Raw genomic sequence first — 22,228 nt, 5'->3', positions numbered from 1 at the left:
GGGTGGGTTCCCAAGTGGGGAACTGGGGGCACTCCTTCGTGGGGATTTGGGGTGGGCTCTTCAGTGAGAGGCCGGGGGCTCTCCTTTGGAGCCGGGGGTGGGGGGCTGACGGGGTGCTCCCCCCATGTGTGGGTGGGGAAGAGGTGGTCGTCTCAAGTCTGCTCTGTCTTGGGTTCTCGCATCCTCACTGCTTCTCCAGGCTTCCCTTTCCTCCGCCTCCAACCCACAGACCTCTCTCCGGACCCCTCACTCCCTTCCCGGGAAGGGGAGCGAGCGCTGGAGGGCTGGGACTGCACCGGGGCGGAGCTGCCTGTCGGGTCAGTAGGTAGGAAAGTGAAGAGCTGAGGGTCGGAGCCACAGACCTCCCGTCGAGGCTCCTCCTGCTGGTGCCCTCCTGCCTGCGGCTGGCTGGCCGCAGCTCACACCAAAAATTGGACCTTCTGCTCAGCCTACGAGACTTGCAAACTCTTCCTGCACCGTCCTCCCGCATTAGGAGTCTTTGCCTTCTGGTTCCCCCCTTCCCCAACCCCCCTCTGGTCCTCCTCCTCACTTGGGAGAATTTCATGCTTCTTTTAGCACCTTTTTGTAATCCAGGGGAGGTGACACCCCAGAGCTCCAGCTACCTCAGCTGAATTCTACTTTTGTTTTTATTTCTCCCTCGCTTCCTCTTGTTTTCCTCTCATCTGATTCATCTGCGAAGTCCGATGCTTCTGCCAGAGGGAGCGAGGAATAAATAGATGTTGCGGCCCCAGAAGGCTTAGACATCGGGAAAGAGCAGCCAGAGCTGCAGGAGCGGCAGGGGCGGCGGCGGCCGGAGCTCGGCGAAGCTCGTGGTACCCCATTGGGGGAATTTGATCCAAGGAAGCTGTGAGATTGCCGGGGGAGGAGAAGCTCCCAGATCATTGTGTCCACTTCCAGGGGGGAGGAGGAGACGGCGGAGCGGGCCTCTTGGCGTCCTCGGCACTGCTGCACCCTGCCCCGTCCCGCCGGGATCATGGTCTGCGGCAGCCCGGGAGGGATGCTGCTGCTGCGGGCTGGGCTGCTCGCCCTGGCTGCGCTCTGCCTGCTCCGCGTGCCCGGAGCGCGGGCGGCAGCCTGTGAGCCGGTCCGCATCCCCCTGTGCAAGTCCCTGCCCTGGAACATGACCAAGATGCCCAACCACCTGCACCACAGCACCCAGGCCAACGCCATCCTGGCCATCGAGCAGTTCGAAGGTCTGCTGGGCACCCACTGCAGCCCGGATCTGCTCTTCTTCCTCTGCGCCATGTACGCGCCCATCTGCACCATTGACTTCCAGCACGAGCCCATCAAGCCCTGCAAGTCTGTGTGCGAGCGGGCCCGGCAGGGCTGTGAGCCCATCCTCATCAAATACCGCCACTCGTGGCCGGAAAGCCTGGCCTGTGAGGAGCTGCCGGTTTATGACCGCGGCGTGTGCATCTCTCCCGAGGCCATCGTCACTGCAGACGGAGCCGGTGAGTCCTGACACTGCACAACCTGCGGCGCCCCCCCTTCCCCCCGCCCAAGCGCGTCCTCCAGCCGCTTACTTCTTGGGAGTCCTTGTTACTCGCCTTTACTCTCTGATTTCTGTCTTTTCTCTTTGGATCACTTCTCTTAATGTCTCTCTTAATTACTGCTCTGTCGAGCACCATGCCTTTTTTTCTCTCACCTCATCACCCTTCCAACGGATGCACTCTATTTCAGTAGGCGATCTGTCTTTCTAAAACACTCAGTTCCCTCCACTCCCATTACACTTCTACTCAACACTGCCCCTTCGCTTCTTCTTTATGTGTCCAAGTAACCACATCTCCTATAGTGATGCTTTTTTCTTACTTTCTTAATTTGTTTAGAATCACTTAACTTTCTTGCCTGATTCTCTTGCATTCTCAGTCATCAGTTTTCTATATTCCTCGTGTTTAGCTACTTGTCAAGATTGTATGGTGAAAACAGAGAACTGAAGAACTGTTTTCTTCTAATCGTTAAAAATGCCAAGATAATTCCAGTAACCTTACTCCAACCCACAGATGTTAGTGGTATGTGTTTGCTCAACATCCAGTTTGAGCAATTACCTTCACCTTAAATTTCCCCTTCCTTTCAATGAGATAAATTGTTCTTCCATTCCAGACTGAAATAGCTGGGAAACATTGCCATCCACTGCTAATTAGCTCCTGAGACTTCCTGCAGCCACAGAGCTGGCTGAGTGAAATTGCTGGGCTCCTTTCACATTCCCACATGCCTTCAAGTCATTTTGTAAATGACATATGGATGAAAGGAGTTATATTTAAGGCGTGTTATCATCATACACTCATGTAATGTTATTTTTAATCTCACCCCTTATCCCACTCTTAAGCTATGCAAATAATTTGTCTTTGATACTTTATTTTATGCCCTTTCTCTGTGTGCATCAACCACCGGTTCATTTCAATCTTTCCCTACTGTAAAACTTTATTGCAGTTCTACAGTAAATGGAATCGATCACAAGTTGTTTTCTCACTAGTGTTTGGTCTAATTAGGGAAGTCATAACTCTTAAGACCCCAGCTAAATCTAGTTCATTATAGTCTGTTTAATTCTAACTCAAAATCATTCCTACCGATTACCCAAAACGTGAAAATTTCACCCTTCATATACTTTAAATATAAACCCAATCTTTTATGATTGGTCCTCTTCCACACCCTCCCCAGATCAACTCTGCCCTTAGATGTGATGTCTTTATACCTCCTTCTCTGTTCATTTCTGGGGCATCAACTTTTTCTTCTGCCTCTCAACTTGCTCAGCCTAAGCTCATGTCCTTAGTCCGTTTCTGGGTAAAATAGTTCTTGGTGGTCCGGGAATTGATTTGGAAAAATTGCATTCTGTGCACATTGACCCACTTAACATACAGTGAGTGGGGAGGGGAAAAGTACTTGTACAAAACCAAACTGAACAGAAAGATTTCAAGAGCTTTTTGATGGTCACCTCAGTTTATCACCTTTGACTACCCCTATAGTTGTCTTGATTTTAATGACGAACCAACAACTGGTTGTTTAAAATAATCAAAAAGAAATGTATTTCTTATTAATCTTTGGTCGAAAAGAGCACTCTTGAGCTTTTGTACTCATTAACGTTACAGGCTGTGCAGACACTGGGAGAGCTCAGTTGCTGCCCTGGTCTGCCAGACGCTTAGATTAGTTAAATGCTGGTGCTCTTCTCAGGCCAAGGGCTAGGAATAAGGTGGCCGTGGTTCACACTGAAATGCATTGCTCCTCTTGCTCTGAAACCTCTCTTAGAGATGCACCTCAAATGAGAGAGGTTTGGCAAGGTTAATGGCTCTCAAAAGCCATGGTCAATATGAATGGAAAGCAGTTTCCTTAAGTGTCCCTTAAGTTGCCTATCATCAGACCAAATGTAGAACAATTGCCTCATTGAAGCCCTCAAATAGGACATGCATGGAAACAATTTGTCAGTCCATGGAACCTGATTGCTAAGCTGCTTTCAAATGCCATAATGTGCTTTGCTGACAGCATCCTTGCTAGAAAAAGAAGTAGGGGTAGGTGGCAGTTGGAACTGTATTTTAGTGATGTTCTCCCTTCCCTTTCCCTTTACCATAACCCTCAGTGTGAATCAGAGACTGTGGCAGGAGGGAGCTGAAGGGGAGGTGGGGAAGGGGAATGGAATGGTGGATTCCAAGGCCAGCTTGCTGAAAATTACACTCCCTATCCTGGGTCAAACTGTCAGGCACCTGGAATTACTTAGGAACTACCACATGTGGCCAGTTTAATTTATGATGCAATATGCTCCTTGGTTCAGTGGGATATGGTAGTTCATAAAGCAGGGTTTTTTTTTCCTTCCTCTAGGTTCCTATGTTCCTATGGAACCACCTTTTACTTTCCTTCAATGTCAAGAGGATTTTCAAATCCTACCGTTCACTCAGATCTGTTCCCTTGTAGTACATTATGACTCCACCAACAAGTTTAAGGACATTTTACAAAGCAAAATCTTATTGAAATGAAATATTGCTTCAAACTACTTTTTGTTTTGAAATATTAGGGGCAAACATATTTTTATAAAGAAAAGATTGTATCTTCCTGATTATTACTAAGAAATTCACATGAAGTTTATTCTTTTTCCACATTTTATATTTACTAGAGAGTTGAGACTGCATGTACACCTGCTTTATCTGAGAATTCAGTTCAATTTAGTCATTCAGCCAGTTAATTAAGACATTAGTCAAATCTTTAATATTGTATAGTGAGTAAAGGGTATGTGCTTGGAATGGGGCAGACTCGGTGGGTATTGAATCTTGACTCTGGCCTCATACCAACTGTTACTATAGGGAAATGATATAACCTCTCCAATTCAAAGTTTTCTAATCTGTAACATGGGGACGTACTGCCTACGTCCCATGGACATCTGGTACATAGTAGGTCTTCAACAAATTGCTGCTGTTGCTATTTTACCATTATTATCATTGTTATTCAAATTGGTTTTTTGTTTGTTTTTTTGGACAAACATGGTCTGTTGGTAAATGCAGATACGGCCTAGATCTTTATCAGTTCAACTCTGGGAAACAAGCTTCACACCGAGAACTAACTGGGAAAGTGGATCTTATTTCTCCTGAATATAAACTTAGTATTTCATTGTACACAAATGGACCTGGACCTCAGGCTCAAGAACAAATCCCTTTGGGAGCAATAGGTCTGAAGAATGAGTCTGATGGATGTCTGTTAGTTACAAATAGTTTATCTCAGAAATGTAGACGTTGAGTGTTTAAGAAAATGTATGGTATGATAGTTAACTGGTGTTTATGCAGCCTCCTGGTTTGCCATGCCAAGGGCTTTATAATCGCTCCTCAGTCATTGCTGCTTTTTGTTGTCACCCCAGCTCTTGCCCAGCACATTTCTCCCAGCCCTCTCTCGCCTGGCAGAGCTGTGCCAACTTTCACATGCATGCACTGCTGTTTAATCATTTCTCCACTTTCTGGGGAACAGGCAGCCTTTTCTTTAGCCCTGTTCTACAAATATTTGAGGGGCCAAATACCAAGAAGGGAGAATTATTTAGTGTGATATGAGGAGGAAAATGGAATGGAAAGGAGAAATGGACATTTTAGATTAAGACTAGAGAGAAAACATGATTCTAAAGCTTCTTCATAATGTAAAATATCGAAAGGCACTCTGGATGGGGTAGAGAAGAGTATTTTAGAATGTGATGATATTAAATTCTATTTATAGCTAACACAATTATCAGTGGTAATGGAATCTTATGTAGTTTCCAAATTGTATTTCAATAATTCGCTTTTATCTTGTTCCCGCAAAATTCTAAACAGTTGTTTGCTATAAATAGCAAAAATGACTAAGTTATATTTGTCCTTTCTCCTCCTACTAGGTGTATCAAAAGAGGAGACCAAGAACCACCATACAGAGTTTTAAATGATTAAGAATTGGCTATATATCCTCAGTTTAAAGACCACCAGTTTTAAAGTTATGGGCCCTTAGTTGGAATCCCAGATTTGCCATTAATGTTGTACCTTGAGCAAGTCATTTGACTTTAACATTGAGATTGTGAAGAACAAAAAGAAATATTCATGTGAAGTGAATGATAAATCGTAAATCAACATTAATGTGATTGGGAAGAGGACGTGTCATTCTCAGAACAAGAATCATTAGCGGCCACAGAATAAGAACTAACAACACCTAGTATGTTCCAGGTGCTGTTTTAAGTGGGCAGTGCATATTAATTTATTTAATTCTCATAATAACTGCATGGTAGGTATAATACTATTACTCTTATCTGCACAAAGGGAAGCTGAAGCATCTAGAGAAGTTAAGTGCACCAAGTCCATAAAGCTATTAATAGAAAGAAGATTCAAACCAGGACCTGTTCTAAGCTATATTTCCTCTCTTATGAAGAAATAGGTGATACTAACTGTACAGAGAATCTGTGTCTTTCAACCATCAGATTTCAGTTAAAGGAACAAGTTTTCTTCATTGCATTTCAAAAGCCCATTTATATAGGGCCTAAGAGAATAGAAGACAGTCCTGGACAATGGATTCCAAGAGATAAGAGACAAGTACTTCTCTGCACTTCTGAGACAGCAGAAGACATACATTCCAGACTCTCCTGTCTAACCCTGAGCCCCTCAGTCTCTGCAGGCCCCAGAGTGAACTCATCATCTCCTTACCTTCATACGACTATTCTCGTCTAGTATTTTCTGTATTGTTAAGAGGCACCGCCACACCCATACTCCAGGCCTGGGAGTCAGCTTTGCTTCCACCCTTTTCTTTATCCCCCACATTCAATAGGTATCAAGTACTATTAGATCTACTCTGAATCCAGTTCCCTCCCCTTCTTCCCTAATGGTACTTTCTTTGTTTTGGCCTCACCATTTCTTCCATGCATTATGGAGCTAGAATGATAATTGGCTTGCTGACCTCCGGTATGATGCCTCCCTATTCCAACAGGGTGATCTTTCTGAAGTACAAATCTGTTGTTTAAAATCCTTTGATATCTGCCTCTAGTCTTCATGATTTCATGCCTTCTTACCTCTCTAGTTTCCTTTCTCTCTGCTTATACCACTCTATTAGCCCCACTGGAAGACTTGCAGGTCCTTTGATGAGTCCTGTGGTTTCTCACCCCAGACCTTTGCATGTGCTATTCTCTATTTGGAAAACCCTCCTTTCCTTCTCCAGCTCTTTTTTAAAACTCTTCTCCTGGAAACCTCTATGACCCCTACCTGAAATCCTTGGGGCATTAAAACCTACTAATAATACCCACTATTTTAATTTAGGATAATTTTGTTAGAATTCCTAAGTTTAACTTTCTGAAAACATTTTTTTGGATTATTTATGATCAGAAAACTTTGGTTTTCTCTCTTATAATTCTAACAATTGATGTCTAAGCGCTTTAAAAAGTGTAGAAACATTTTCCTATGAATAAGAGTAAAAGAAGAAAACCAAGCTCCCAGGTTCAGCTGCTTCAAAGGGGTTTTCTTTTTCCAAGAGAAGAATTTTATCTTTCAGTTTTATTTCAACCTTTTGACATTAAGCAATTATTTTAAATGTGGATCAATATACTTTTTTAATTTATGGAGAGATCATCTTTGTATAAATCATATGCATATTATCACATGAATATTAGACTTATTCAAGAATAGAATTCATAGTATCTGACCTGAGTGGAACCAAACATTTTAGAATCAAGTCTTTGTTGCCTAATTATCTATATTTTTATTTGGTGACTGCCATCTTTCCTAGGATATAACTTTTTTTCTTATTTTTTATTAATTTTTTTGGCCACACTGCAGGCTTGCGGGATCTCAGTTCCCCGACCAGGGATTGAACCCTAGCCACAGCAGTGAAAACCCAGAATCCTAACCGCTAGGCCACCAGGAAACTCCCTAGGATATACCTTTTAAAATACCAGCTAATGATTACTAAGCCTGGGAAAGTAATTCATTAGTTGTAATTTTGGGTGTTATTGTTCTAAAATGGTATTACCCCTCCTTGTTTAATTTATTCATGATATGACCTGTGAAGAAAAAGGACAGAGGAAGAACATTATTTTCTATTAGGATAAACAGAGGCATTAAACTCATTTAACATAAAGTGTTAATACAAATGTAAAATGCTCGTGTAAGTGTACTGAGTTGAAGTGTCAGTAAGAACATATAATTAGGTACAGCATAGTGCTTTGCTGGGGCACTCAGTGTTATTCATTAGAGGCTGATTTCTAAACTAGAACAAAGAAGAACTTTACATAATTACCGTTTTCATTACCATTTATCATTTTGTGGGATTTGGGGATCATGAAAAGAGTTGATGGCGCATTCCAATTATTACTGTGTCTGTTAATGGCACTGGCTTGAGTAGTCCCCTGGATGGTAGGCTTCCTTTAGGCAAACGAACTGTTTAGTGTGCAGTTAACCCAGAGCACAAGAATGCTTTCTGCATGCTTTCCTTAAGCACTAAGAATTAACATGTATGCCAGTGAAGTGTGATACATCTGTTTATTGAAGAGGTGTATTTAGTTCTTTTAGCCATCAAGAAATGTGTTGGGTGAATACCTAATATATTCATGGGCTTTAAAGCTACAGGAAGTTTTTGTGAAACTCAGAAACTTTGTTTATTAAATACTGAAATAGTATGCACAGTTGATGAAGATTCAAAAGAGTATATCAACTGTCAATCACATGAAAGAATACATTGTGTCCTTATTTGACCTACAAATGATAGAGTGTCAACCTTACAACACTAACAAGAATCAATTTCCTTGAGACACCTGGGTTCTTACCCAAATCAACTTGTGACTGAATTAGATTTTAATATGGGAATTCTTGAAATAATAATGAACATGTTATGATTCTTACTTTATTCTATCACCTCCTTTCAGATTTTCCTATGGATTCTAGTAATGGAAACTGTAGAGGGGCAAGCAGTGGTGAGTATATCACTATCTTCCTGGTTTTCTTTTGTGGTCAGATTAGTCTTGATGTTACCTAGATATTCAAATCTTATTTAGGGAAGTTTGTGTCTTATATTTGCAAAGTAAACAAATAAAAATATTTGTTTGTATTTTATTTTTCAAATTAACATGGTAAAATTTGATCTTTTGTTTTGGTGTATAGGTCTATGAATTTTAATGCATATTTAGATTTGTGTAACTACCACCACAATCAGTATACGTAACAGTTCCACAACCTCAAAACAAACAAACAAGAAAACCCCAGTTCCCTTGAGCTTCTCCCACCCTTAACCACTGGCAATCCCTGATCTGTTCTTCATTGCTATACTTTTGTCTTTTTGAGATTGCCATATGTGGGATGATAGAGTATGTAAACTTTGGACATTGGCTTCTTTCACACACAAAATGCCTTTGAGATTCATCTAAGTTTTTTTTTTTAATTTTTATTTATTTAATTTATTTATTTTTGGCTGCATTGGGTCTTTGTTGCTGCGCGTGGGCTTTCTCTAGTTATGGCAAGTGGGGCTACTCTTCGTTGCGGTGCGCGGGCTTCTCATTGCAGTGGCTTCTCTTGTTGTGGAGCACGGGCTCTAGGCACACAGCCTTCAGTAGTTGTAGCACGTGAGCTCAGTAGTTGTGGGTCGTGGGCTCTAGAGCGCAGGTTCAGTAGTTGTGGCTTGAGGGCTTAGTTGCTCCGCGGCATGTGGGATCTTCCCAGACCAGGGATCGAACCCGTGTCCCCTGCATTGGCAGGCAGATTCTTAACCACTGTGCCACCAGGGAAGCCCTCATCTAAGTTTTTGCATGTATCAATAGTCCATTCCAGTTTGCTGCTGAATATTTTATTACTTGGATGTATTACCATTTGTTTACCCATTTACATCTTGAAGGATATTTAGGGTGTTTCCACTTTTTGGCTATCATCGACCGAGCTGTTATAAACATTAGTGTATAGGTTTTTGTGTAAACGTAAGTTTTCATTTCTCTAGGGTAAATATCTAGGAATATGATTACTGGGCTAAATGATAAAGGTATGTCTAACTTCATAAAAAACTGCCAAACTGTTTCCAAAATGACTGTTCAATTTTGCACTAGCTTAAGAGTTCTAGGTGCTCTGCATCTATGAATGGCTTTAGTTGCATCCTGCAAATTTTGGTAGGTTTTATTTTGATTTTTCTTCAGTTCAGAATGTTTTATAATTTCCCTTGAGATTACCTTTGTGATTCATGCCTTACTTAGGATTGTGTTGTTAAATTTGGTGCTGTTTGGAGGTTTTTCTTTTCTTTTTATGCTATTAATTTTTTATTCTAATTCCATTATGGTCAAAGAATATAATCTGTATGATTTTAATCTTTTAAATTTGTTAAGATTTATTACATGACCCAGGATATGATCTACCCTGGTGAATGTTTCATGTGCACTTTGGAAATATATATTCTGGTGTTATTGGGTGGAATGTTCTTTAAATGTCAATTAGATTCATTGATTGATACTTTTTTTTAGTTCTTTTATATTCTTGCTGGTTTTCTATCTACTACATCTATCAATCACTGAGAGAGAAATGTTTAAGTCTCCAAATATTGTGGATTTTTCTGTTTCTTTTTTCAGTTCTGTCAGTTTTGTTCCATGAAGTCAAAGGTGATATTATTTGGTGTGTACACATTTAATATTTTTATGTCTTATTGGTGAATTGACCCTTTTCATGATGCAGTGTTCCTCTTTATCTCTGGTAATTTTCTTTTTTCTAAAGTCTATTTTGTTTTACGTTAATATAGCTACTCCAGTTTTCTTTTGATTAGTGTTTGCAAGGTGTATCAATTTTCTTCTCTATCCTTTTACTTTTAACTTACCTACATCATTATGTTTTAAATAAATTTCTTCTAGACATCATATAGTTGGTTTTTTTGTTGGTTGGTTTTCTAGCCATTCTGTCAACCTTTGTCTTTTGATTAGTATATTTAGATCATTTACATCTGCTGTAATTATTAATATCTTTGTATTCAGAGCCACTATTTTATTTGTTTTATGTTTGTTCCCTCTCTTTTTCATTCCTGTTTCCAATTTCCTAGCTTTCTCTTGGGTTATTTGAATGTATCTCTCTCTCATTCTCTCTCTCTCTCTCTCTCTCTCTCATGTGCACATGTGTACACACACACACAGACACACCCATGTATGTGTCTGTCTGATATATATATATATATATATATATATATATATATATATATATATCTTTCCATGAGACAATGTAGTATTCTCTCTTTGAACCATTCATATTTCTTTCAAACATTAAATATGTTTTAAACAGCTTAAGAGGAGAAAAATAGCCTACTGTATTTATACAGATGTTTATAATTTGTTGTTCTTCCTTCTTCCCTGATGTTCTAGTATCATTTCCCTTGTGTCTGAAGAACTTCCTTTATACTTCTTTTAGAGCAGTTCTGGTGGCAGCAGATTCTATCAGTTTTCCTTCATCTAAAAATGTCTTCATCTCATATTCATTCCTGAAGGATATTTTCATTGGATATAGAATTCTGGGTTGGCAGTTCATTCAGTCCTTAAGAAATGTTAGTTCATTTACTTCTGTCCTCAGTGTTTCTCATGGGAAATTGGTTGTCATTCAGATCGTTGTTCTCCTGTAAGTAATGCATCAGATTTCTCTGGTTGCTTTCAATAATGTTTTCTTTGTCTTTACCTTTTAGCGGTTTGATTACAGTACGTCTGGACATTGATTTCTTTGGGTTTATCCTGTTTAGGGTTAATTGAGCTTCTTGTATCTATAAGTTTATACCTTTTCTCAAATTTAGGAAGCTTTCAGCAATTATTTCTTCAAAAAATATTTTATACACATTCTCTTCTACTTGTGAGTTGATGATGATATGAATTTTAGACCTTTTGATATTTCCCATAGGTCCCAGAGGCTCTGTTCATTCCCTCCCAGCCTTCCTCTGTTCTTTATATTGGATAGTTTCTATCGGCCTGTCTTCAAGGTTACTGACTCCTGCCTTAGTCCTCTCCATTCTGCTGTTGAGCCCATCCAGTGAACTTTTAAATTTCCGTTATTGTAATTTTCAAAATTACGATTTCCTCTTGGTTCTTTATTATATCCTGAATTTCATTGTTGAGACTTTCTATCTTTCCCTTCATTTCAAGGGTATTCACCATTACTTTTGGGGGAATTTTTATAAAACTGCCTTAAAATCGTGGGTGGATAATTTCAACATTTGTGTCATCTGATTGTCTTCTCCCATACAGATTGCGATTTTCCTGGTTCTTCATGGGCAGAGTAATTTTTCATTAGATCCTGGACATTTTGAATATTATGTTCTAAGACTTTGGGTCCTTAAAATCTTATGGGAAATGGTGATATTTTTGTTCTAGCAGCAGTCTACCTAACTGGGTTAGGCTGCAAATTCTGAGTAGTCTTCTGTGGGTTGTGATTTCAATATCAGTTCCACTTCCAAAGGCATTTGCAGTGCCTTTCAGATCTATCCCATGTGTACACTACTCAGTGGCCAGTGTGAGATCAGGGCTGTGATTTATACCATAGTCGAGTTTTCAAAGTCTATAGTATACTGTTTAGTGTCAGATTTACATATACCCAGGGGTGAGCCCAGCAGTCCATAAGTATTTTTATGGGATCATTTCCCAAGCTCCTCCTTCTCTGTGATTGCCTTAGTACTTTTCTGTTCCTTGGGGGCTCCCCCTTTTTGTCCTTTGGCCAGAAAGCTGGAGCTTTATTTATCCCACTCTGTGATATACTTCCGTGACTTCTTCTGTATCAGGGGCCAAGTGGTGGAGGACAAAGCAATGGGGGTTTGTCCCAGTCTCTTGACACCACATCAGAAAGGAAGGTTCCCCTCCATCGGCATTTTAGGCTTCCAAGGACCTCCCTTGCAGCAGCTGTTGCTGCCACCACTGTCCCACGATTGCTTCAGAGATGGGGATAGAAGAGAATGGAGTGTTAGGAGACCATTTCTGACTTCCTGAGTCAGAACCAGGGGGCTTTTCCTGGAGGACTCTGCATGATACCTACTTCCTGGCTGTGTTGAAACCAGGCTGGGAGGTATCAGAGGTGGAAAGAATGATGAACCCACTGTCAGTCTGATGGTACTGAGCTTCTCCTCAAACTTCCTGCTACTGTTTACTTTTCAGAGTCCTTAAGTAGCAACATCTTGCGTTCTGTTTGATAACTGTGTTCCGTGGGAGAGACATGATGGAGTCTACTTACTCCATCTTTCCATAAAATAAACCTTTAAGTGAAGTATGGCATACGTGCAGAAAAGGCACAAATCATAAGCATGCAGCCCAGTGCCTTTTCACAAAATAAACACTCGTATGTAACCACTGCACAGATCAAGATGTATACCATTACCAGCACTCCAGAAACACTTCCTTGTGCCTCTTCCAAACCACTACTTCCACCTTTTTTCCCAGAGGTAACCACTAGCAGAAATTCTAACAGCATAGATTAATTTTGCCTGATTTTCAACTTTTATGAATGGAATCCTAATATATATATATAGTGTGTGTGTGCATGTGTGCGTGCATGTGTGGGGCTTCCTTTGTTCTTCATTATGGTGTGTATAGCAGAACTTCTAAATTTTCATTGCTATATAGTTTTCTATCATGTGAGTATACCACACTTCATTTATTCATTCTAATGTTCCTGGACATTTGCACTGTTTCTAGTTTTGTTTTGTTTTTTTTACTATGACTAATGCTGCATTTGTTTCTGCAGGAACTTTACAACTACAATTAGTTACTGTATACTTCTTTCTTACTTTCTGGAAATAGTAATGTGCACTGGTTTGGGTCTGTATGTACTGCCTTGTAAGGTGTTTTATAGGTGGAAGTGGAATCTTTAGTAAGTTGTAAATAAATTTGAAACATCAATTTTCATTAGATTGGAAGAGTTTTCACTGTTGATTTCCACTGAATCTTATCAGAGTGACAAGTATTTGACATGAGGCAGTGTGCACCAAACAAACATTTATCTTTTAAAAAACAGAAGTGAATTAAAATGATTTATTTAGAATTATGTTGTTACCTTTTTAATGTAATTGAGTGTTCTTATAGTGTCATAAAATTAGCTGGAAATCACTGGTGTCCAGTAGTGGTGCTATTTTAAGGATCACTCCTGCTATTCACATTTGCTGAAAACAAACAGAAAACCTCATTAGTATATAGTACAATTAGTGAGTCAAAATTTCAGGCCAAGCGCATGCATGTGCTATCAATTTGTCTAGAACTTATGGTTAGAATAATATAGCACTTCAGTGTGTGAAAGAGAGAAGACATTAATGACACTGTACATTCATACACAAAGATAGTTCAATGTGTAAAACTACCTAGAATGAATACAGTGTTCCAGGGTTCAGTGTTTACTGTTTCTCTTTTATAAATGTTTTCCTGTCCCCTGGTATAATGGGAGTGATGAAAACAAATTAACAGGGAGGCAAAAACAAGCTCATTTGCTTGTGAAGAAACACACTGACATAGTCACATGTTCCAAAAGAAAAGAAAATTTGTTCACACTCAAAATTTTGTGCTTTGGAGTAATGTAACAGCTGAGGTTGATTATGATCAAGCAGGAAATGAGGAAGACACAAAAACATTGTAACCCTCATAACCCCTCTTTCAAAAGTGTCAAGCTGTTTCTGTCTGGAATCTGGAAATGAAATTCTTTCTCTCCAGTTAATTTATCCTTTGCCTCAAAGGCTAACAGTCTTCTTTTTTGGGAGATAGTGACTGTCTGAGCAGCTTCCAGTTTGTGAGTGTGTTTTGCTGTTGTAAATCCACTATCGTAATAAGGTGTACATTCTCTCTAGTTTCCATAACATGGAATATGGAGAAAAACAATTTTAGTTCTATTCTCCTGAGTCACTTCGTCTGTCAAATCAACACAGAAAATTAAGGCAGGTATTCAAATGGTGCAATGAAAAGATATGTTGTTTATTAAAACAATTCTGAAAAAGATTCCCGCCCCCCCGCCCCAGTTTTCTACTTGGTGATGGTGACCAATTTATGAGCTTTTGTATTTGAAAAACACAAATTTCCCCAAAGAGGTGATATAGTTAGTAAATTCTGACACTAATTAACTGTGTAAGCATGACCAAATTACTTAACCTGTTATTCTGGGTCTGTTTTTTTAATATAAAATCAGATCATATTGACTGCTGAATTCTGATGTATTTTCTTTAAAAAAATTTTTTTTTAAGATTTTTTTTTTTTTGATGTGGACCATTTTTAAAGTCTTTATTGAATTTGTTACAATATTGCTTCTGTTTTACGTTTTGGTTTTCTGGCCAGGAGGTACATAGGATCCCAGCTCCCCGACCAGGGATCGAACCTGCACAGCCTGCATTGGAAGGCGAAGTCTTTTTTTTTTTTTGGAAGGCAAAGTCTTAACCACTGGACTGCCAGGGAAGTCCCATATCTGATATATTTTCAAATTAGGGAAACATGAGTAATATCTGCTGATGTTAAGTTGGGTACTCTCCCAGTTTTCACTAACACCTTCCTGACCCTTTTTCCAAGGTGCTTCTGAGAAATTCCTCTGAGCAGCTGAGTAACGTGATTCTTGATTGCTTGCACCTGCCAGGCCTGCCGTGGCAACGCCCCGCCCCCCCTTTTATTGGGATGACCAATGCCTAGCTTGGGTAGTATAGACCCGTTCTCTCTCCTTCTCCAAATTTATTTCCTCCCCTTTGGCTTCCTACTAATTTTGGGAAGGAGTCCACTTTTTTTTTTCCTTTGGTGCAAATGTATACTGACTATAGAGGCTGACTTCACTTGTGGCAACTTCTACCCTTTATTTGAAAATAAAATTAGGATAGATAAAAATTGTATTTTGTAATTATGTAGTAGCTTACAAATATATGCTTTTTTCACTGCTTTCCAGTATTGGACACTTTTCTTTTTTGGCTGTGTTGGGTCTTTATTGCTACAAGTAGGCTTTCTCTAGTTGTGCTGGGGCTACTCTTCATTGCGGTGCACAGGCTTCTCATTGCGGTGGCTTCTCTTGTTGCGGAACACAGGCCCTAGGTAACAAGGGCTTCAGTAGTTGCAGTACGTGGGCTCAGTAGTTGTGGCACATGGGCCCTAGAGGGTGTGGGCTTCAGCAGTTGCGGTGCGTGGGCTCAGTAGTTGCCGTGCATAGGATCTAGGGCACGCAGGCTTCAGTAGTTGTGGCTCACGGGCTCTAGAGCGCAGGCTCAGTAGTTGTGGCGTATGGGCTTAGTTGCTCCATGGCATGTGGGATCTTCCCAGACCAGGGATCGAACCCGTGTCCCATGCATTGGCAGGCAGATTCTCAACCACTGCACCACCAAGGAAGTCCCTGGACACTTTTGATTAATACTTATTCCTAAGTGTTCTTCTCCCTGAGCTATTACCCAAATTGTCCTAGTTCTTTTCCTCCTGTCCGCCAGCCATGGGCATTCCCCGAGTTTCTGTGCTTGACCTCTGCTTCTCCTTACGAGTTCTTCCTGTTGGAAGTCATTCAGCCACATAGGCCTAATTATCACTCTTGTGACAGTTCTGATCACTCTCGCAGGTAGATTTCCACATTTCTCCTCCAGTAAACACTTCCACCTGGGCAGCTTATTTGTACTTCAAATACTACATTATTTAATAATTTTCTTTTCATTAAAAATTTACTCCTTGCAACTTTTGTTTTAGTATGTGGCACCATTGTTTTCCCAGATCCCCAGTACTGAAACTTCATAGTCCATCTACCAATAAACTTATTAGTCCATCCACCCACCATTCACCACCCCTTGTACCAGGCATACTTGATGCCAAGAACAGGGATGGAGTGAAGAGTTGGCTGCCCTACCCTTTTCTCCCACCTCTTTTCTGTGTGGTTGACATTGAGTGGATACATGATGTTCTGAAAGACCCACTTTGCTTTTCTCTTAATTGACCTTTTTATTTTTTTAGCCATACTGAGTGGCTTGCGGGGATCTTATTTCCCCGACTAGGAATTGAACCAGGGCCCTCGGCAATGTCCTAACCACTGGACTGCCAGGGAATTCCCTCTTAATTGACCTCTTTTATATATCACAAAACTAACACTTCAGATCTCACAGGAGAAAACAGGCATATCACATTGGTTCTCTACATTTTGTATATCCTGAATGACTTGTGGATCCAGAAACCTTCTGAAAGACAGTTTATTTTAAAATTTCCAGTGACATAAATCCTAAAGGAATAAAACTAAATTTCCTTTTCATATTAATATAGTGTTAGTTCCCTCAATCTTAAGCAATTCCCTTTTACAAAGTGCAAATTACTGTGAATTGAGACCTTTATTACAATGTTCGAGGTTTGTTTTTTGAGCTAAATTAAGCAAATGTTAGTTTTGCTTTTTAAAGCCTGATTATATTACCTGAGTTCACCAATCAACTTCATTGCATTTTCCACATACTGCTCTAATCCAAAATAGAATCTAATATGATATTTTTGCCCAATGTATATGTTTAGGAAATAAATATTATTTTAAACATGTAATGAACAGCTGCTAAGTCATGACACTTTATGGAAAAATGAAAGGAATTCATGTAAGTATGAATTTTTATGTCAATAGTACTTACAGTAAAATGCACAATTCTTAAGTATATGGCACATTGACTTTTGACAAATGTATATACCTATGTAGCTATCACCCAGATCCAGAAAAAGAACATATCTATTACCCCTGAGAATTCCCTTGTGCCGAGTCAATCACCTACCCCACCATGAGGTGAGCATAGGTCTGATTTTTAGTACTATAAATTAATGTTTGTTCTTCAGCTTCATGGAAGTGGAATCATACAGTACATACTCTTTTGTGACTGGCTGCTTTTCGTTTTGTATAATGCTTTTGAGATTTACCCATTTAGTTCTGTGTATCATTTTATTGTGAAATAGTATGCCTGTGTGTGATCATAATACCAATATGATTTCTAAATTCTATTCTTTTTATACAGTTCCTCCCAAACTAAATGTAATCATCTAAATTAAGTTTCTATCTCTAGGAGAAAATTTAGCAAATTTTTATCCTCAAACTTATAGATCATTTTTTTGTTAGAAAATTATCTCTTCTGTTTCATAAACTGCTCTTGAATTTGCATAAGTATCTTCCTTCCAATCTTTTTGGTTTGCTTATATATTACTACTACTACTAGCTAACATCCAACGAGTGATTAAGTACCAGGCTCTGTGCCAAATTCTTTATGTGAATTACTCTTTAAATTCTTACAATAACCCTCTGAGGTAGCCAGCATTAGTGTAGAAATGGGTTTTGTAACTTGCCCAAGGCCACATAAGTAGGAAGGGACAGAGATGGGATTTAAACTCATGTGCCCTTAATTTTGCCATACTCTTTAGCACTAATGTTTATTAGAATGGCCACATACATGATCATTTTGGCTCACTAAGTTTGATCCTTCAAATTTTGGATGTGTACATAATAGTTCAAATGGACTTCCTACATCAGGAAAGAAATTAGCTTGGTGTACCTGAATCAAAATAGCAGAGTCAGGCACTACTGAAAAAATTCTGATCGCTTTGCTTACTTTTGGTAGGCACCGCAGTTCTGTAGGTGGCAAGGAGCCTTGGGAAAATATTGCTTCTTACTCATTAAATGGTCTTTACAAATGAGGGATTAAGATTCCCAGTGAATCTTGCACAAAAATAAATCTGACATTTATGGTCCGTGGTGTGCTAGGTACTGTGAAAGGTATTTTATGTGTATTATCTCATTTAATTCTCTCAGTTATTCTGCAAGATACCACCTTTTAGATATTAAAAGTTATAAAAATAATAAGAGATGGAGCCTACATTCAAACCCAGCTGTGTCTCACAATAAAAGTCCATCCTTTTAACCATGGTGTTTCCTGGACTCTGCCTCAGTGGTATAGATCTTCTTAGTGGTACAGATCAACATGGTTCCTGATTCTGTAAGAGATGCATTGTTGTTCTTTTTAAAATTTTTCCTTCATTATTGAGATCAGGACATTAGGGTTCTGTTTTTTTGTTTGTTTTAGGTTTTTGTTTTTTTTTTTTACTGCACCAGGAATAATAATATCCTCTAGATTTTCAATACAGTGTCCATTTCATGACTTGTAATTTTGGGAAGAGGGAAGGTGGTCCTAGGGGTGGAATCTAGGGATGTTTCACCATCTCTTTTTTTCTAGAAGGGTAGTGAAACTGACTTCCAGAAGGCCAAATGATACATTGCCCACCCTGCACTAAGCTCTATCTGTACATGTTCCATAATGGCACCCATCCCTGTTGCCATTTTGATGACTTTGATGATAAAGTAGATCATCCGTCTAGTGCATTGACTCCTTCACTTCACTAACCTGTTTGTTCTACCCCAGCCATCCACTTCCATGGGCATATTCTGTACCTTGCCATCTAGCAGTGATGCCAGCTCTGTAATCTTAATTTCAAGTATCCACTTCTTTGCCTACCATCTCTTCATTCCAGCAGATTTCCTTTAGTATCATCACTGCTAAAATGTTACTCCACTGGGACTACCTATTCATCATATACTGCTTACTATTATTGTTCAACCCTAACCTCCTTTTCTACCTGAGATTTCATAGTCTATTGTAATAATCATTCCCTTGAAAATACCCTCAATTCCCTTGCCTATCTTTTCTTCTGCCTTAGTCACCTGGCAAATTCTCAACTCCTGGTGCTGGAGAAGATTACTTGGCTAGGGTGACTGGTTTTACTTTAAGTTCAAGACAAAATTCAAATACATGATTAACATTGCTTAGCAACCCTACCTTGTTTCTCTGGAAAGTTTGCCTTTCCACTCAATAAAATAACCGGGTTTTTTGTGGTACACGGGCCTCTCACTGCTGTGGCCTCTCCCATTGCGGAGCACAGGCTCCGGACGGTCAGGCTCAGCGGCCCTGAGCTCAGGGGCCCTAGCCCCTCCGCGGTATGCGGGATCCTCCCGCACCGGGGCACGAACCCGTGTCCCCTGCATCGGCAGGCGGACTCTCAACCACTGCGCCACGCCCGAAATAACTCTTTTATACTTTCTCTTCTCTCCTTACTCTTCCATACCCAGCTTCTCTTAGCCTCTCATTCCCTGCAGCTGATGACTTCATCCTTCAGTGAGAAAGTAAAAGCCAACAGAGGGAACTCTCATCATCCCAGCAACAGATTTAGAAGCTGTCAACATCAGTACCCCTCTCTCCTTTTTCTTCTTGTGCAGTGGATAGAGTGTCCCTCTGGCTTTCACCCATGTTTTCCTTGCCAACTAAAAATTTTTTTTGGCCCTCCGGCATGCGCAATCTTAGTTCCCCAAGATCAAACCCACGCCCCCTGCAGTGGAAGCGCGGAGTCTTAACCACTGGGCTGCCAGGGAAGTCCCCTTGCCAACTGAATTTAATGGACCCCTTTCCCTCTTAAGTCATCTGAGCTTTGAGGGTGCTCTCCTCAAAAAGAGCTCTCCTTTTCTCTTGAAACACCATCTTCTTTCAGCTTTTTGACTCTATACTCTCCTGTATTTCTTCCCCATCTTTGGATGTGCCTTCTCAGTCTCCTTTATGGTTTTCTTCTTCACTATCTTATGTATAAAGATGTAGTTCCTGCCTAGATAGCTACAGCTGATCTTTCAGGTTTCAAGCTTTAATGTCATTTCCTCAGAGGACTTTGAAGACCAGACTAGTTTAGGTCATCAAATTGTATGTTCTCACTGCACATTGTACTTTTCTTTCATAGGATGTATTACATATGAAAATAAATTATTTCGTGTGTAATTATTTGTTCAATGTCTGTACCCTATTCTGAATTGTCTGTATTGCTCATCAGGTGTCCTACATGCCTGACACAGAGTTTGGCATGTAATAGACACCCAATAAATATTTGTAGAATGAATGAATTAATATGTAAGTGACTCAAAGGCTTCAACAAATGTTAGTTCTCTTTTCCTTTTCCATCTTATATTTAGAGAAGCATAGCTATCCCAGGGTTGTAGAGTCAGAAAACGCTATTTCTATAGAAGAAAGACAATTTTATGGTGTGATGGACATTGACATATGTTTAAAATTACTCAAGCCTGGCTCATGGACACCATTTATAGGCAATTGAAAATATAGATCTGGATCTCAGTAAAGAAGTCATAGTTAAGGATCATAACATTTTATTTTTTACATCTGTTTTAAAAATTGTTGTGGTCTGCTCCTATGTGTCTTAAAATGGAGCGAAGGTGGACAAGTGGGCTTTCAGGGTCAAATATAAAACATATAGTTCATTTGGTACAAATTAAAATTATTTAAACTCTGATCTGATTAGAGTCCGTCTTGAAAGAGTTATAATAGAAATTGTAATGCAAATAGAATTGTATTTTCTTTTTGAAAATAAATCTTGAGCACAGATCTAAGGCCTTTTCCTAAAAAAAAACAGAAAAGGACTCACTAACAGATGGTAGTATTCCAAAGTCATGGTACATGAAAGGTTATAGGGGGTTTGGAATCTGCCAAAGTTAATTATAGTCTTACAGCTCTGGAGAAGACCCAACAGAAGTCAATTTCAAACAAAGGTCAGGGTTAGTTAGAAAGTCATATCACACTTAAGCTTGAACTCAAACAAGGTTGCCTTAAATAGTTAAGGTCCGGTGAGTATCAAATTTCATAATTGTCAGGTACTTATAATTTTTAGACTTGTAAAATCATGGAACCCTTTAAAAAAGACTATTGTCTTTATGTATTTTCAATAAATGAGCTGATTCTTTTTTTATGTGTAAAAAAATGAATAAAGAAGGATGTGATGACTTCCCACTCGGAACTGTTTCTCAGAAGCCCCAGTGTTGAGACCGGGAAGCTGTTCCTGGCTCAGGCACTGCAGTGCACCATAGGGCAGCTCCCCTGAATTGCAGACCAGGTTCTGTGCAGCACTGGGCATGTTAATTTCACAAACTCCTATGTGTTCTAGAGTGGTAAACTCATGTTCATACTAGGATAATAAACAGTTTTCAGTTTCATTAGCAGAGGAGTAGGAGATCTTGGATTGTAGAAGAGTAGCTGAGAGAATCTAACTAGAGAATATGAGGGAAAGCTGCCCAAGACAGTTTCCTGGTTGTGCTCCATAGATGCTTGTGAGATATAGGATTGCATGTTATCCTGTGATTCAGGTTATATTTAATTCTAGACTTCGAGGTGAATGAATTGCTAATATTAAAACTTTCCCCACACTAGAAGAACTCCTTGTCACTTCTTTACTGTGTCACAGCCAACTCCTTTAAATTTTGCCGTATTTTTTCCTTAGATAAGAGCACCAAGGCAGTTCCTTTACATGTTTTTCTTCTTAACGGTGGAATGCAAGCAAATCAATATCTAGTGGTCTTTTGTGCAAAGCTCAGTAAAATAATAGACCTGTGCCATTGGCAAGCTGGGGGAGGGACACTAGTGGCAAAATTATTGGTGAATTAAAGTAGATATGATGATAATGCTACTGGCCCAATAAAAAGTCTGAGAAATCAACTATTGGTAGTAAAATAAAAAGAAGCTGTTGCAGTCTGATTTAGGGTGGCTGGTACAAAAAAATGTAGTAAATAATGCATGCAGTGTATTCCTCTATGATTTTTTTTTTTTTGGCCATTTCCCAGTTCTTGGGCTTTTGGAGACATATATGTAGATGTGGGTAGAAGTACTTTAGAAAAGGGATAATCTTCCAGATATGTTGTTCTAAAATACACTTTTCATGAAAACCTTCAGATATGAATGTTTGAGTTGAGTTAGCATAAGTAAGTGAAATTTCTTCTGTATTTGAGCCTTGTAGATATAAAATTCC

At 39.6% G+C, this 22,228-nt stretch overlaps 1 protein-coding gene across 1 annotated transcript in view; it reads left to right on the top strand.

Moving 5' to 3' along the window:
- The first annotated feature begins 210 nt into the window (after nucleotides 1-210).
- Nucleotides 211-22,228, top strand: part of FRZB (frizzled related protein) — a 34,170-nt gene continuing 12,152 nt past the window's right edge. The window contains exons 1-2 of the mRNA XM_065880383.1: nucleotides 211-1,472; nucleotides 8,363-8,410. Coding sequence (XP_065736455.1) covers nucleotides 995-1,472; nucleotides 8,363-8,410 — 526 coding nt within the window. The 5' untranslated portion in view covers nucleotides 211-994. The remainder of the gene's footprint in view (nucleotides 1,473-8,362; nucleotides 8,411-22,228) is intronic.

Source organism: Phocoena phocoena, chromosome 7 (assembly GCF_963924675.1).
Source record: "Phocoena phocoena chromosome 7, mPhoPho1.1, whole genome shotgun sequence".
NCBI classification, from domain to species: Eukaryota; Metazoa; Chordata; class Mammalia; order Artiodactyla; family Phocoenidae; genus Phocoena; species Phocoena phocoena.
The sequence above is the reverse complement of the archived record's forward strand: the minus strand, read 5'-3'. Positions and strand labels throughout refer to the sequence as shown.